A 15033-nucleotide genomic window follows, 5' to 3' on the forward strand; every position below is an offset into this window, starting at 1 on the left:
CTGCAGCCGTCTCTACCAATTTCTAATGTGACATAGCCTTAAAAACTAATTTTACCTCGAATCTTTTAACTTAAACTACTTTATCTCACTATTTTCCTAGGCGCGTAAATTATTTAGCAGTGTAATGACAGGTAGTTAATAACTTCATTAAAACTATTAAGATGAGGTTAATGATGAGCCCAAAAGTAACTGACGAAACCGTTGAATTACCAGAAATGGAAATTGAACGGCTACTTGAGTAGGCCTGTAGCAATAGCTGAGACAGGAAATACGGAAATAGTCACAGTTGTGTCACCCACTACAAGAGACAACGCATAGAAATTGGTGATCTTGCATGATCTCCTATTTCGGTAGAAAGCCAGACAAAAGAAGGTGTTTCGGCGCGAGTGAAAAGAAAAACCGTGCTTAGTAGAACTAATAGTAAAATCCATAAGGTGACTGTTAGCAGGCTCATTGTTTCTCCTCTGGGTTGAGTCAAGGTCGTTTCTCACGAGCGTTTCCTTCTTTACCAAAAGCAGAAGAATCGAATATCAAGCTGGTTGTTCTGTACATGGTATACAAGAACTCCCGACTCCTTACATCAACCCTCTGTAGAACTAAATATTAAATAACCTTCGGTGCTTATCTGACAATCAAATCGAACGTCACTGAATTTTTTAAATGGCTACATTCCCACCCCCTTGCCAGCAGTCAGTCTACATTTAAAGTGGGTTTTTCTTCATCCAGAGTCACCCTGCCCCCGACCCAACTTGATAAGTCAGTTCTCAATAGTTTGCTTCTATTTATGATTGTCTACCTTACTCTTCAAAGTCACCTCAGGTTAAGTTTAACATGCTTCCTGTAAGAAGAAAGCAATAACGCGGAATAAATTATCTCTATGTACATGGAATAAAGATAATCATTGATACTAGTAATACGTGTAAATACGTTACGTACAAACGTTATGTACACGCATGCAGTGGCGCGTAATTTGAGTATTTTCACGTAAAACGCGCCACTCATAACCACCATAAGGAATCTGCAGTTATCTATCTCTTTAAGTTTTGCTTCGACATTGTAACAACTTAAGAAATTCCTTCCTCATTGCTCTGTTCATGACGCCATATATCACTGGGTTGATCCACGAACTGAAGAAAGTAATCAGTGTGGAATAAGACAACCAATATGAAGGCAAAAGCGAATGTGCATATCTGTTAAGAATACGCACAACTGTTAGAGGAATCCAGCAAACTACAAATCCAATAACTGTAGCCAGAAGAACCCGAGATGCCTGAATTTCGTGTGGGCTTACTGTTGCTTGACTAGTGGCGTCGTGTAGAGAAGGATTGACTACAGAATTGTGTCGCTTTATGGTGCGATACACGCTTCCGTAACAAAATATGATAACAGACATCGCAAGGCCGACGAATCCAACGATACCTCTGGAAACGCCAGCACGGATTTTCAGCCCTGTTGCATCACAAACTAAATCACGCGGATACCACTGGAATAAAATCGGTGTGGCGAATGTAGCTGTAAGGTGTGCTGTGAGTGTCAGCAGCAAAACCAAAAGGATCGAGAGCACCGTTTTCTTCTTTGTGAACAGAGCAGGATAAAAACGAGGTTTTACGATGCAAATGTAACGATTAACAGCAGTCAACGCCAAAATATTTACTGACATTGCACCCCATAAATAAGCAGCGAGACCGCTGAATTGGCAAAAGGCGAAATTGAACGGCCATGCTCGATAACCAGAAGCGACCGTGGAAAAAGGAAGTACAAAAGTGGATGCCATTATATCAGCTACTGCCAAAGACAACACGAAGACATTTGTAACAGTTCGTAATCTTCTGTTTCGGTAGAAAGCGAGGCAGACGAGCGAGTTTCCCATGAGTGCAAAAATGGCAGATAGAGTCAAAATTACACTGTGTATGGCAACCGCTGGCAAACTTCTTGTATCTTCCTCTGGCTGAGTCATCAGTAATGTTTTGTTTTTTTCCTCGGACTTAAATTGTTATCAGTAGAAGTAATCGTGTAGTTTTCAGCTCCGAGTTCCGTTTCCGTTATTTGCACTTGGAAATAAATAAATTGAAAGCGTTTGTTTTGCTTAGGGCTCCTCAAAGTGGCATTTGTATAAATTAAATCCCTTAGGCTTTGAGACATAAACAAAGAGAAAGGAAATTGCAGTTTGCTTTCATTACTCCAGCTGCAGGCTTGAGACAGATGCATGCTCCTCACGTCGCTTTCTAAGACATGTATAGATCCCTGGTGTAAACAGGAGCAACTTACAACTGATAGCCAAAGTACTGTGAGCCCAATGCCCTGATAGCCCGATTTACCCACCAGGTTTCTTTGACCACGTGTGTAAAGCCCTGGAGTAAACACGATAAACTTAAAGCTGTAAGCCGAATCTTCTCACAGCCCAATCTGTTGATAGCCCAAGCTATTGGTAGCCTACTCTACCCACCCGGTTGCTTTAAAAACATGTGTAAAACTCCTGTATAAACAGGACAAACCTGGAGCTTGCCAACAAGCTAGTGAAGTCCAATCTTACCACCAGCCAGTGCGTGCGTTGCTCCTACCTAATTTCTGTTGAACGATCTTGGTAAAAATCTGTATTTACGCACGGACGTGCGTAAAAAACGTCAAGTGTGCTGGTCATTTTAGTTGCAAAGTTTCTTCGAGTTAAGCTGCCAAGGTTCTGAACAATCCAAACCCAACCCCTACTCTAAGCCTTTGACTTTTACCACGCTAAGATGTGTACTAAGACTTTATTAATTTCCTGGAGTATTTTTTGTTTGTTTGTTTGCCATACATTTTTATTAATTCGAAGAAGTGAAATTTTTATTGACAATTTTAGAAACTAGATGAAGGGTCGCTCAATCAGCTGCACGTTGTCGATCAACTGATTGTGGCGTGTTTTCATCCAGCCAACAGGATCCCTTCCTTGACAGTGCACTGTGAGAACCTTGCAGTCAATCACGAAATAACACATGTTTTGGGGCCCAAGTTGTTGTCGCTATGTTATAAAAGAATTGATTCATGCTTTTAGATCTGCGGATATACATCGAGTTATGGATGCATGCACTTGGGAAGTTTGCGGGAGAGCACTCATAAAGCTAGATTTGATCTCGGCTGTGCCTCGAGCAACTCTTACACTTCTCTCGTGATCTCCAAAATTCCCACGTGCATCCATAACTCGATATACGCGCACTAAACATGGATTTAGAGTGCTAGTATTGGTCTTAAAGTAGGTTACATTTATTGTTTTCAAAATTTAAATGGCCAACCTTTTTGAAATGGAAGAAGATCAAGATCAGTTGTTACCGTAAAAGAGATAGATTTGTTCTTGCGCGTGGCTTGAGTACAGTAATTTGGTGTGGCTGCAACTGTGTACATTGCTAGTATGCTGGAGAAAGTGATTAAAAACATTTTTGTGATTGCCTTAAAGACATAAATGAGTAATTTTTATAAGAACATATATGGTGAACATTAATATGAATAGAAGTTGAACATTAAGACTGCCTTCCATCTGAAGACGCTAGTAGTAGTGTACTTTATTACCGTGTCAAGTGGGAGGGAGGCTGGGGTTATCTACCCCCTATATGAAAAGGAGTTAATTGGGGTCACGTTAGATTACAATGCTTCTAAAGTTATAAAAATGGAATTTAGAATACAATACTTAATCTAATAGCAGCCTTTACATACCAAATTAAAATCCGATTAAAACTTAGATCGGTAATAATTACATTGCCCAAATTGTTTACAGAAAATTTCAATGGAAAGCCAACTTTCCTTCAAATATATTAAACTCATTTCCTAGGAAAGTGGAATTCAAGGGGTTTTTTATTTAGCAGATCACTACTGTCACTACTTTACTTTTCGATCTTTTTCAGTATGGTCTTTACATTCCGGGTCAATAAGAAATATGTTAGTATCGTGTACCTTTTAACATGCACTAGAAGCCGTCTATAGTCGGGTGCACAGCTCCTCATAAATCCGTCAGTCATTTGATTCAAAATCTCTTTCAGAAATGGTTGGTAAACTACCCTTGACTTGGCAGAAGCGGCATTTAATATTGCTGATTCAAGGGCAATTGTCTTCAAATCTTCAAATAGCAAATGGCTTCAAATAACAAACTGCAGCCAGCCTTTAAGTTCAGTACTTGTCTAGAACATCGATCCTAAGTTATATTACACTCTTGTGTTTCCTATCAGAGTCAATTTTGATTTTGGTGACATCGTAATATATTGTAAAATTCTTTTCTCATAGCTCTGTTCATCACGCCGTATATGACAGGGTTGATCCATGAGCCCGAAGCGGCAATCAATGCGCTGAACGAAATCCAAACTCCCGGCATGTTAAACTGGATAACTCTCCTTAAAATGCTTACCGCGATCGACGGAGTCCAGCATAGGCAATATCCTATCACGGAGGCCAGAAGAACTCGAGATGCTCGAATTTCATGTGCGCCAACCGTTCCTTGGCGGTTTTCTGCTTGCAAAGACGGACTGACGGCAGCTTTGTGTAGTCTAATCGTCCAATATGTGCTTCCATAACAATACAAGATTGTACCCAATGGAAGTAGAATAACAATTACGAACGCGAACTGTAAAACTCTATTCGCGTCGAGTTTATTCCTCGTCATAGTACAGAACAAATTTTCAGGATGCCACTCGAATGAAATGGGTGTCCTTAGCGTTGCTATTAAGCCCAGCGTAAATATCGATAGCCACAGGAAGACGATCGAGTAAAGAGTTCTCTTTTTTGTGAAGCGAACAGGATAGAGCTTAGGCTTAACTACGCAAACGTACCGATTTATGGCGGTCAATGTCAATGTACCAAGCGACACTCCTGCAGCATAATAAGTTACAAAACCGTTGAACTGCCTAACGTTGGCACTGAATGGCCATTTCCGTAACCCAGAGGCGATTGATAGAAAAGGAAATCCAAACGTGGACATGATTAAGCCGTTTACGGACAGAGACAGCACGTAGAAATTGGTGGCTTTGCGTAACCTCCTGTTTCTGTAGAGGGCCAGACAAACGAGCGAGTTTCCTGCCAGTGACAAAACAGTCATTAGAATTAAACTTGAAGTGTGTATGTAGACTGTTGCTAGGTTTCTTGTATCTTGTTTGGGTCGATTCATAATTGTTCTCATCAAACGTTCTCTCTTTTCTTGGTTTCTTTCACTTTTTAAAGAAGCGTCCCAAATTCTCTGGCAATTCAATATTAGAAGAGAAAAAACCAGTTCACTGAGCTTTTGAGGATGGTAAGCAATTACTCGGCTTCGGGTGAGATTCTCTCCTCACTAATATCTTATGCAAGAGGCCCAGCAGATGTTTCTACATGTATGTATTAATTTTGTCACCTTCAACTCTTCCTCCAAATCACTTACATTAGACAATCACAAAGCTTCCATATTGAGCACTCTAGGCAATAAAAGTGTTTCCTAATTTCCAAATTACATACATTAAGACAATCACAAAGCTTCCGTATTGTGCACATCTAGACAATAAAAGTGTTTTTCAATTAAAAGTAGAATACAATTTCTATGCGCTTCGCTTTGGTAAGAGTTGAGAAAAGTCAAACACTGTTGTAGAATGGTGTGTCCTCTGAAGTGTAATTATGCACTTATTGCTTCTATTAAAGGCAAAGTCCTTTTGAAAGTGTTAACCTGCAATATCGCTTTTGTTTACTTTGCTGGGTTTCCTCCATGGAAAGATTTAATTTCTCAGTTTAATTTAATTATTTTCGGCATCACACCTTGAGTGGCACATTTATCATGTGTTTTCAAATAAATTGGAATATTGATCCAGAAAGTCACATCAACCTCAGTTAGCTGGATTTTATGTGATCTCTCAATTCAGACCGACATCTGGTTTGAAAATATTGTTTTTCTCAGTAGGGTGAAAAACGGGAATACCCGAGGAAAAGGTTTGGGAGCAGAGACGAGAACCAACAAAAAACTTCAACCGACTAATGGCTCACGTTGGAATCGAACTCGAGCCACATTGGTGGGAAGCGAGCTTCGTCATCACTAATACATTCCTGCCCCCTTAAAACAAAACAAAGTAAACTCCGAGTCTGACATAGTATTCTCACACTCGTTAATAATTCATCAAGTTTAAACAAAGGAAATCATCGTGTCGGTGTTTGGATACCTGATCTTAGTATAGATTTTTAAGATTTTATTTCTCCATTTTCTCCTTCGTTTTAGTTTCGATTGGGATGATATATCAAACACTCAAGAGAGTGTTTGACCATATTTTCAAACACCTCGAAGTTCACCAAAAATACTCCGCTACGCGTCGTATTTTCAACTCTCTTCTCGGTGTTTGGAAATGTGGTCAAACACGGTCTTTTGTGTTTGATATATCACTTAACACATGACGCGTTACACGAATAGTCTCAAGGAAGTAGTTATCTGTCTGTAACTACATAGCTGGGCTATTTACGCGCCTAGGAAAACAGTGAAAAAACTTTTAAGATAAAATATACGAAATAAACTCATTTAACAAGGTTATGTCACATTAGGAATTGGGGAAGACGGCTGAACGCTATACCTAACCTCGTCCAAGTAATATTTCTTTCAGAAATTGTTGAAAATTGGGGTAGCTTGACAGCCACGCTAGTGAAAATCGTTTCATTTCGGTGAAATCTTAAAACTAAAAGAAAGAATCCACTTATTGTCTTTTTTATTGGATACAATCTTGTTTTGTTATAGAAGCGCTTATTGGTCCATTTGCCGACACAATGCTGCCGTAAATCCGCTTTCGTCAGCAGCAAACGGCCAAGGAAGGGGTGACAGACAGAATATTCGGGCTTTTCGCAATAAGCGTTTTAAGAAAAGTTGGCCACTTTCACGTGTCCACATTTATGTTCTTTATGATTCACCCAGGTGAATTCATGGTCTGCCAAGCAAAAGCTACAAAAACCACGCGAAAGAGGAAATGTCTTTCACAGCAACTGATCTTTTGGAGGGTGGCAAAGGTGGGGTACCAATCACGCATCACGCGGAATTTGTCTATTAAATCACGCATCAAGGAGAATTTTTTCACCAATTACGCGTTACGTAAAAAAAAGTAACTACATCACCAATTTTACTTTCTCGACCCTAAATAAATAATAAATCTGCCGATTCAACCACAAAAATGCGCGAAAACGTTCCTTACGGTATCCGTTCGAACGGCTGAACGCACGGCAAGTGGTAGTCAATTAATTTGTTCCAAGATATCTGAAGACTACTTGGTTCTACATGAGTTGATAACCACTTAATGTAATGAGTAATGACTCTAGAAACGATTTAAGTAAATGCAAACTGTGAAGGGAAATGTGAGGGATTCATAAGATGTAGGCTGTGTAGGTATATGTTGGAAATTAATACGATGAAAGCTGTGTAGGTATATGTGGGGGATAAATGAGATGTATGCTGTGCAGGTATATGTGGGGGATTAATGAGATGTCTGCTGTGTAGGTATATGTGGGGGATTAATGAGATGTCTGCTGTGTAGGTATATGTGGGGGATTAATGAGATGTCTGCTGTGTAGGTATATGTGGGGGATTAATGAGATGTCTGCTGTGTAGGTATATGTGGGGGATTAATGAGATGTCTGCTGTGTAGGTATATGTGGAGGATTAATGAGATGTCTGCTGTGTAGGTATATGTGGAGGATTAATGAGATGTCTGCTGTGTAGGTATATGTGGGGGATTAATGAGATGTATGCTGTGTAGGCATATGTGGGGGATTAATGAGATGTCTGCTGTGTAGGTATATGTGGGGGATTAATGAGATGTATGCTGTGTAGGTATATGTGGGGGATTAATGAGATGTATGCTGTGTAGGTATATGTGGGGGATTAATGAGATGTATGCTGTGCAGGCATATGTAGGGGAATTAATGAGATGTATGCTGTGTAGCTATATGTTGGGGATTAATGAGATGTATGCTGTGCAGGTATATGTAGGGGAATTAATGAGATGTATGCTGTGTAGGTATATCTGGGGGATTAATGAGATGTATGCTGTGCAGGCATATGTGGGGGATTAATGAGATGTATGCTGTGCAGGTATATGTAGGGGAATTAATGAGATGTATGCTGTGTAGGTATATGTGGCGAATTAAGAGATGTATGCTGTGTAGGTATATGTAAGGGATTAATGAGATGTAGGCTGTGCAGGGATATGTGGGGGATTGGTAAGATGTAGGCTGTGTAGGTATATGTGGGGGATTAATGAGATGTATGCTGTGCAGGTATATGTAGAGGGATTAATGAGATGTATGCTGTGTAGGTATATGTAAGGGATTAATGAGATGTAGGCTGTGCAGGGATATGTGGGGGGATTGGTAAGATGTAGGCTGTGTAGGTATATGTGGAGAATTAATGAGAGGTAGTCTGTGTGGGTATACGTAGGGGGATAAATAAGAAGTAGGCTGTGTAGGTATATGTGGGGAATTAATGAGATGTATGCTGTGTTGGTATATGTAGGGGGTTAATGAGCAGTAGGCTGCGCTGGTATTTGTAGGGGATTAATGAAATGTAGTCTGTGTAGGTATATGTAGGGGATTAGTGAGATGTAGCCTGTGTAGGTATATGTAGAGGAATAATGAAATGCAGGCTGTGAGGGGATATTGGGAGGGATATTTAGTTGGGGAAGAATACTTGATTATACATCCAGGAGGTATTGTCTTAAGAGAGATTAAGAGAGATGTGTGTATTGCGTTGGAGTTAACTAGCCACCCAACCATCCTGGTGGTGTCGCACTTATAAAGCGAAAGAACAAAAGGCTTGGTTGTGAGCCAATGAGAAAGCACTGACATTATCGCCAAACCCGACCAACGAGTTTTAGACACAGGCTGGATTTGATTATTCAAAATGGTGGACATACCTTGATTTAAGGCTACAATATGCTAATTTGCCAAACATTCTTCATATGCACGCTTATGTTCCGTAACGGCTTTGTGATTTATGCTTTACATACAGTTATATATTAAAATACGCGTTCACCTTGTGTATGTTGAGTTACAGTGGCCAGATTAAGCCTTGATTGATGAGGTTCGTTTAAGGTTCTCTCTGCCATCTATTATTACACGTTGCAGCGAAAGTGTAGTTCAAATTCGTCGACAACGACTACCGTCTACGAATGCCTACAAGCGAAAACAACTTCCGGTGCCTCGCCGCCTAAAGCATCACAATTTTCACTATTATTCCACCAGATATCAATATCTCCGCAACATTTAAATTTGAAGTCAATTAAGTGGCGAGACCCTCGAGAACTGGAAGCTATGGAAAGAGAAATACTGTAATAATTACTCGGTTTGGAGCAGGAAAGTCCCGAGTATCAACCATGTTCAAGGACGTTGTTGATGACGATGGCCTTTTAATGTTCAATATACTGAAGAGTTTAAGTGTTCTATACTGAAGAAGAAGAAGATGCAAACGATTGCCGTGTAATAATGGGGAAGATTAAATGGTATTGCATCGGCGAAGTAACGTAAACGAGGTTATTTCATCAGGAGGGAAAAACTTCCTACCGAAACGCTCGGCAACTTTATCGCTGAATTAAAAAGAACCTTAGCAAAGAGCTGCAATTGATGTGATTTTTTTACGGTTTTTACACGATACTCTCATCTGCGTTTGATTGGTCTTGGGATAAAACATGAGCAAAGCACAAAGCAGCCACTTAGGATGACTGACCCCGCGTTAAACAAGTGTATCGACCTTCCAGCATCCGAGATGCAAATATAGGGATCTTAACCGGCAATGACGACGGCGACGCCGAGGACAACGCCTAGTAAAATTGAATTTGTCCAGGATGACTATGGCTCTAAAACCTCGCCTAGGCCAAATATGTAATGACGGCGTTCAATTCTAAATCAAAAATACGAAAAATGAGCAGTTCTACTCACCGTTCGCGTTCGTGATCATTTTGCAGAGGACGACTATGAAACGTACAAAGGGTTACTGAACACACTTGCACAACCTTTGTTTTGCTCATTAAACCTTTTGTTTGGTGGTGCATATTGACATCGTGGTTTGCTCCAGACTCCGTCCACACTACGCCGGAGGAATTTAAACACGCATACAGCTTTATTTCTACGGTTAGGCCTACGGTCCAGAGTAATCCGTCACGAAAACTGAGCTTTTTGAAAATGCTCTTCAAACCGGAGGAATTTGAAAATGCCGACTTTGAGTTTTCATGTGGACGGAAACCATTTTTTTAAAAAACGGACCTTTTCAAACACGATAGGATCAGGAGAACCACGTGATTTCCCTGGCCGAGATTTCCTCAAACAAAAATATAAAACGACCGGTGATTGTTGCATTTTTAAAGTCCTTCGGTGCAGTGTGGACGGCCGGGCGCGCCTAAGCTTCCTGGGCTCCTAATGAAGTCAATAATCACACGGCGTTCTTCAATGAGTCCAAAGAGAAAAAAAATCGGAGCAGGTCCCTTGCAAAGGAGAAATGCACCATAAATAAACACCGTAAACAAAATAAATATTTAGGAGTGGAACTCTGTAAGGACCTCGATCAAGTTTAATATTCGTTATATGTTACTAGCATTATCACGAAGGCTAACCCGGCGGCTAAATAAAGTTTTACTTTACTTCCTATTATTGTCGGATTTACAGAAGACCATCTGTGTGGGATTCGCATACCTAAAAGGAAATTCGTGGCATCCAGATCTAAGGTGTACAACAACAAGCCGCTCGTTTTGTTAAACATTTTTATTATCGAATACCAGGGTATGTGACCCTTCCCTGTTATGAGTTTATAATGATAACGCATCTCATTAAATCAGTTCTGCAACCATTTCTCATTAAATCAGTTACTTTCAGTTCATGTGGAACCAAGCCGACTGTTCACCTGATACATACTACTTCCGCGACGGTCGCTACATGTAACATGCTATATTCGTCAGATTTAGAACAATTAAAGATTACAGAAAAATAGTTATCGGAGGATGTGCTCTAGTGACGATTATAACTTATTTCTTCTGTAATCTTTGGAGATCAGGTACTTTTCCCTTGTCTACTCTCAGAGAGTTCACACGTAGTTTATCCGTCGCTCTCCCCTATTTTGTATTTTAGTCGGTTTTCAATTCGTTAAAAATGCCTCTTACAAACGAGAATTTATCATCAATTGCAAATTTGGCTGGTTGTCTCAACTATTTGGCCAGCATCTTGTTCACTCGAAGGTAAATATGAAACGAATTACCAACAGTTCGTCACCTAGTCAAGAACGCCTACTTCAAGAAAATATTGCTCTTCAAAATGAGGTCAAGAAATTAAAAGAGCAGCTCGAATATGAACGTTTATCGAATGCAAGGGCATCTAACACAATAGACCCTAGAAAATGAACGGGACAGCCTTGTTACAGCTGTAAAACTATTAGATGATGATCCGAAACTCGGCCAACGCCTACAAACACCGCGTCACCTCAGGTCGCTAAATCGTCACCATCGTGATGATAACACTGGTTGGTTGACTTTGGCGAGCGGCGGGTAGAAGCTATAAAATCAAACATAATTTTTAGCGACTCGACGATTAAATATGTCGACACCAGAAGAATGAAATCTAAAGGGAAAAATGTGTTTCGCAAATGCTTTCCTGGTAGCTCCACGGAAGACATGAAGCATTATATGGTTCCAAGTTCAGCGAAAGATCCAAATCAAGTGGTAATCCACATCGGAACAAACGACCGTGATCGTGTTCTCGCTCAGTAGCAAACAACATCATCGAATTAGCAAATGAAGCTGAAGGCCCAGCTAAAAAACACAAGGTTTTCGTTCCCAGTATCATTTGTCGTTGTGATTCCACACTCAGCAACAAAGTGAGAACGGTAAACAACTTGTTGAGCTCGCCGTGTCATCAATATTCTTGGTCTTTCATCTATAATTCAAACATTTTAGAAAACCATCTTAATAACGATGGTATTTACTTGAACATAAAGGGCACATACATACATATACATACATACGTTTATTCCACGTCCCCAAGGGGCTTTTCAGTGAAATGTGCAACAGAACAACAATAAAATACAATAAAATTAATTATATGTGAATAGAGCACAGCTCTCTTAGTTAAAAACGTTTCCTTTCCAATCCGGGACTGAGTCTGCATGCCCAAATGAGTTTTCTTCCAAATCCAATACAGTAACATCTCTTCCCACTAACAGAGGATTTAAATTCATTTCTCACAACATTGTGAGTCTTCCTAAGCACTTTTAAGAGCTTCAATCAAATTTAAGTAGACAATTAGGGTATCCAATTCAAGTGCATCACTTATCGATGTTGTTTTAACTAACCGGCCCCAACAAAATTGCCTACTCTGGAGTTCGAAATTTGTTACTCTCAAATTCCGTAATGCTTTAGCCAAGCTCCCTCGGGAAACTCTGAAACATTACGATGATCCTGAAAATTTTTGGAATACGTGAAAAAATGTTTCTTTCTGTAGCTGACCAACACGCTCCGCCAAAAACAAAGCGAGTTCGTCAGAAGGCTTCTCCTTGGCTCACTCGTGATATCACGGCACTAATTATCAAGAGAGACAGAGCTAAATCAAACGCTCAAAAACGTAATGATTCCAATCTTTGGTTAGAATACAAATCGCTTAGAAACCAAGTTAACAAAGAGATTAAAAATGCAAAAAAATACTTCTAGAACGCTAAATTCTCTGAAAACTCAAGTAATCCCAAAGAAATTTGGAAAACAATTAATTCAATTACAGGTAGATCACAAAAGGACTCTATTTTCAATGAAATTAATAATCAACAATCAAGACGAAATTGCTGATTTCATAAATTAACACTTCACGAATATCGGGCCTCATCTAGCCTACCAAGGCTTTTAATCTTTTCATAACCCCATCGGTTTTTCAATTAACCTGTATTAATCCGAGTAATATGTTGAAACTTCTCACAGACTTGGTTACTAATAAGTCTGCCGGTATCGATCGCATTCCAAACAAACTTACTCAAGGTCGCAGCGAATATTATTGCCGAGCCCCTTTGTTTAGTCTTTAACAATTCTATCGCTAGTTGTTATATTCCTAGTGATTGGAAAATTGCAAAGGTTTGTCCACTCCACAAGGGAAACAACAAAACAAATCCTAACAATTATCGTCCAATTTCCATTCTATCTTCTATTTCTAAAATTATGGAAAGGCTTGCTTACAACCAACTCTGTTTTATACCTTTCGGATAACAAATTACTAAACAAATATCAATCAGGCTTTTGATCGTGACGTTCATGCGCCACAGCTTTACTTGACGCTACCAATCAATGGACAGTACTTCAACATCGACCATGGCCTTGTCACATCCGTTGTTTTTCTCGACTTAGCTAAAGCTTTTGATACCATTGATCATAATATTAATTACCTCAATAATTCAGTTTCCCCCGAAAATAAAAGTGGTAACCCTGGGAGAGTTTTCATCGTCTGTAAGTGAACAGGCTCCCCACGAGCGCGAAAAAAATAAAATAGGGCGAGCGAAGCGAGCCTGGCGGGTTGGGATTTTTCCCTCTCCAGACCGCTCTCGGCCATCACCGCCCGCCTGTATATTCCTTCCCCTATTACACAATCGGGAGCCTGTTCACAGGCTAAGTTGGCAGAGATCTTGTATACGAATTGAGAAGACGTCTACGCCACCTTTGCCATGCTCTAACATACAGGCAATGTTTGTGTCAAAGCTTTACACCTGCAAATCCTTCTCTGTGCGGCAACGTTTTTATGTCTGTAAAGGATCAGTAATGTGGCTTTTGAATTCAGTTAGGTCTTTATGACGACCTTCATTAAGTGGCACTCAAACGTTTTCCTTGTGTAGTCTCTCGTTGCTTACACAACTGTCTTCTCGGGCGGTACAAAATGATGCCAAACTCTAACGAGTGTTATCGTTTCAGCCCTTTTGGACGAAATTCGTTCAGACCTTTTTTTACGATAGCCGGATTCGGATATGGTGTGTCATATTCTCTTGATCTGATACACTGCCAAAAATGATCGGTCGACAAAATGGACAAAAATAACACTGAAGCTCATAGTCCTTTTGCAAAGTTTAACAGTTTTCAATTGAATCATTCCTACAATTTGTGTTACAATTGTTTGGACCTATAGTACCATGAAGATCCACGAAGATCAAAGACATCAGAGGTCAAGAAAAGGACGAAAAAGACCAGAAAATGGTGTCACGTCTGCCACGATTTGATGATCTTTTTTAAGACTCTATTTACTATTTACTTTGAATGGCGGAATGCTATCCTTCTGGTTCAAAGGACGTTCACTTATCACGGAAATCTAATTGGTATATCACGCATCTCGTTATGATGTCCTGTCCCACGTCACGCTGCTAATTTAGTCTCAATCACGCATTACGCTGCTAATTTTGGAACGATCATGCGTCACGCAAAAACCCTTTGGCACCCTCCTTTTGGAAAAATATTCCAATCCATGTAAAAAGAACGTAGCGCATTTACCTTTCGAAAACGATAAAACAGTACTTATTTTTTCAAACCAACACCCCCAATCCCCAAACATCTATTTCTTCAATATCAAGCTAATTTAGCTTCTTTATTCCAGAAAGATCACTGTGATGTCAGAGTAAAAACGGATTGAATCAAAATGACACATATTTGACAGAAACCTCGGTTGTGGAGAACAGAACTTATATAATTTAGTGCATCAATGTTCTCTCGGGAACGCGACAACTGCAATCAAATAGAGGTTGTATCAGCCATCAGGGATGTCAATGCTCTTTAGGGTCTATCACAATATTCTATCGATCTAAGCAGCTTTTAAGCAATATTGGTAACCTGAAGTCTCGATTGGAATTCTTTGAATCATTTTGGAAACGTCGAATGACTTCGGAAAATCGTCCATCACCCTTTTGGTAATTTTATTGTAATTTGTGTTACAAAAATTGCACATTAATGACATAAAAAGTAAGCCTTGTGATTTGCCAACTGAGAGTAAAGAATTTTCTATTCTTTTAATTGTTCTTAATCTTTTACGACAATATTCTATCGATCTAAGGAATCTTTAAGCATTATTGATAAC

The 15033-nt window shown here is 39.7% G+C and overlaps 1 protein-coding gene across 1 annotated transcript; it reads right to left on the bottom strand.

Moving 5' to 3' along the window:
- Positions 1-1036: 1036 nt before the first annotated feature.
- Positions 1037-2637, bottom strand: LOC149103934 (melatonin receptor type 1A-like). The gene has a single exon (XM_089272455.1). It carries the CDS (start codon positions 1955-1957, stop codon positions 1037-1039), a length of 921 nt encoding a protein of 306 aa, XP_089128581.1. The 5' UTR covers positions 1958-2637.
- Positions 2638-15033: the final 12396 nt, after the last annotated feature.

The sequence above is a fragment of the Orbicella faveolata genome, unplaced genomic scaffold, assembly GCF_042242905.1.
Source record: "Orbicella faveolata isolate gen_17 unplaced genomic scaffold, um_ofav_v1 contig_35, whole genome shotgun sequence".
In the NCBI taxonomy this organism is placed as follows: Eukaryota; Metazoa; Cnidaria; class Anthozoa; order Scleractinia; family Merulinidae; genus Orbicella; species Orbicella faveolata.

Bases quoted from the DNA above. Each gene is read 5' to 3' on its own strand.
- LOC149103934 (XM_089272455.1), bottom strand. From the start codon at position 1,957: ATGACTCAGCCAGAGGAAGATACAAGAAGTTTGCCAGCGGTTGCCATA.